This window comes from Triticum aestivum, chromosome 4A (assembly GCF_018294505.1).
Source record: "Triticum aestivum cultivar Chinese Spring chromosome 4A, IWGSC CS RefSeq v2.1, whole genome shotgun sequence".
Lineage (NCBI taxonomy): Eukaryota > Viridiplantae > Streptophyta > Magnoliopsida > Poales > Poaceae > Triticum > Triticum aestivum.
The window spans coordinates 633,861,088-633,863,092 of NC_057803.1; the positions used below are offsets into that span (position 1 = coordinate 633,861,088).

Below are 2,005 nucleotides of genomic sequence, written 5' to 3' on the forward strand. Positions count from 1 at the left end.
CACATATATATGCTCAATTGGCGCGGCAATGTAGTCTAGTTGCACACATATTGATGTTTAGTTGGCAGGACTATTGGCACACACATATGCTCAGTTGACGCGGCAATATAGTCTAGTTGCACACACATTGATGTTTAGTTGGCAGGACTATTGGCACACACATATGCTCAGTTGACGCGGGAATATAGTCTAGTTGCACACACATTAATGTTTAGTTGACAGAAAGACTAGTGGCACACACATATGCCCAGTTGGCGCGACATGTAGTCTAGTTGCACACATATTGATGTTTAGTTAGCAGGTAGGCTAGTTCATCGAAACATACCCATGCGGGATCTAGTTTTGAAAAGTATGTCGCGAAGATTCCAACGATGAAAACAGATCGCAATTCCGATGTGCGGATTAAAAGTTATGTCTTTTTAAAATTCTAAAACCACAAATAAATGCATATGAGAACAAAGTGCATGCATCGAAAGACATGGCTGTGTTGCTATTTAATACATTGCGGGGAAATGAATTAGATGAGAAAGATTTCCTGATTAGGAAAGGGGACAAAAAATTTCCTTAAATAACCGGTCGCTCGTTAACCATACTGGGCGGCTGGGCGCCGGCTAGACGGGCGTCCTAAAGTCATTTGATGCAAAAACTGACCACTCGGTCCCACCATTACATACATGTGTGTGGCTCCAATGCAAGTGTATGCAGATCGAGGGGAAGGATCGTGGCGGCTGCGGAGGCGAGCGCAGGCGGACGAGCATGGTCAATTTCTCGAAATAGACGACGAACGGTGCCAGGTACAAATGCCGTGACTTCCACCAAGGCTACGCTCATGCCCAACATGGTCCGATTGGAGGAACCTCTTGTGGCGTGCACCATATACAGTATGTATGTAAGCTTCTTCTCCTCAAAGTTCACCAAGTGCAAGGGCTCGTCATTCCTCCTGCTGATCACACCATCCAAAACCAAACAGAATTTATCATTTCACGCACGCAATTCAAATCACTGTTTGAGTTCTTGTCTTGCTAGCGTTTCTAAATATCAGACTGATACACACTCTAGTCTTGCAGTGATGATTCTGTTCAGCTCCCAACAACATCATGCTGCCTTTCTCTGAATGGTACTACAGTTTCATGTGATATGTTGTGTGACTCTGCTTTTGTACCTCTGTGTGGCTACTCAGTACGATTTGATGCATTCCGTCATACATTCCCATGCATTTTTTTGTCTGTCGTGCGTGCGTGCGTGTCAGTAAAGCATGAATCCATGCATAAACTGTCCTAAAGATCAGACTGTGATAGACATTCTTGAGTTATGGACGGGCCTGGCTAATAAATATCCTAACAAGGTTCCAAAATCTTTATGCCTATTTTTGTAAACACAAAGCATTTTACAACAAAATTCTGCCAATTTTCTCAGGGTTGAGAAACAAATTGCTTAACCCCATCAAGACCTACACTTGGCCATGAGCAAATGGTTCTCCGGCGAAACATCTGACGGAACATAGCTTACGAGGTCTGCATCTAGACCCTTGGATCTAAGCCATAGCAGCCTCCCGGTGTCAATGACATCTTTGCACATGAATCCCAGTGCGCTCCTCTCCACACCCGGTATACCGCGGATGATCCTCTCGACTCCAACGATCTCCGGATCAGGCTTCTCGGTTACTCTGTTCCTAGCCCAATAAAACGCGGTGTTAGAAACATAGCAAGCTTTCGGTGGGACCATTAATTGTGCCGAGGTTCCAGTGTTCCAGAATGAATGGTGCGGATTTTTTTTGTTGTAATGTTGTTAGTTTAAACTTTTGCTAGTCAAGATGTAATACAAGGGTGTTAAAGATCTAGATATTTTGCAATTAGCAAACTGTAGGGCAGAGTTAAGAAGACTTATTTAGTTGAGACTTGTTCTTATGATTCCTTATTTCACTTCACAAATGAATGACAAAGAGTTTTTGCAATGTTACTCGAGTTAAAACTTTTATTCCTTATTTCATTTATTTCACTTCAGA

The 2,005-nt window shown here is 43.0% G+C and overlaps 1 protein-coding gene across 4 annotated transcripts in view; it reads right to left on the reverse strand.

Annotated features, from left to right (window-relative positions):
- Nucleotides 1-517: 517 nt before the first annotated feature.
- The window catches only part of LOC123087791 (tRNA:m(4)X modification enzyme TRM13), a 6,204-nt gene continuing 4,716 nt past the window's right edge, over nt 518-2,005 (reverse strand). For 2 of the 4 annotated variants that reach the window (XM_044509898.1, XM_044509902.1), the window contains exon 9: nt 518-943. In XM_044509898.1, coding sequence (XP_044365833.1) covers nt 667-943 — 277 coding nt within the window. In that variant the 3' untranslated portion in view covers nt 518-666. Of the gene's footprint in view, nt 944-1,304; nt 1,673-2,005 lie in introns of those variants that run through there. The other 2 variants (XM_044509901.1, XM_044509899.1) reach the window with 2 other exon arrangements.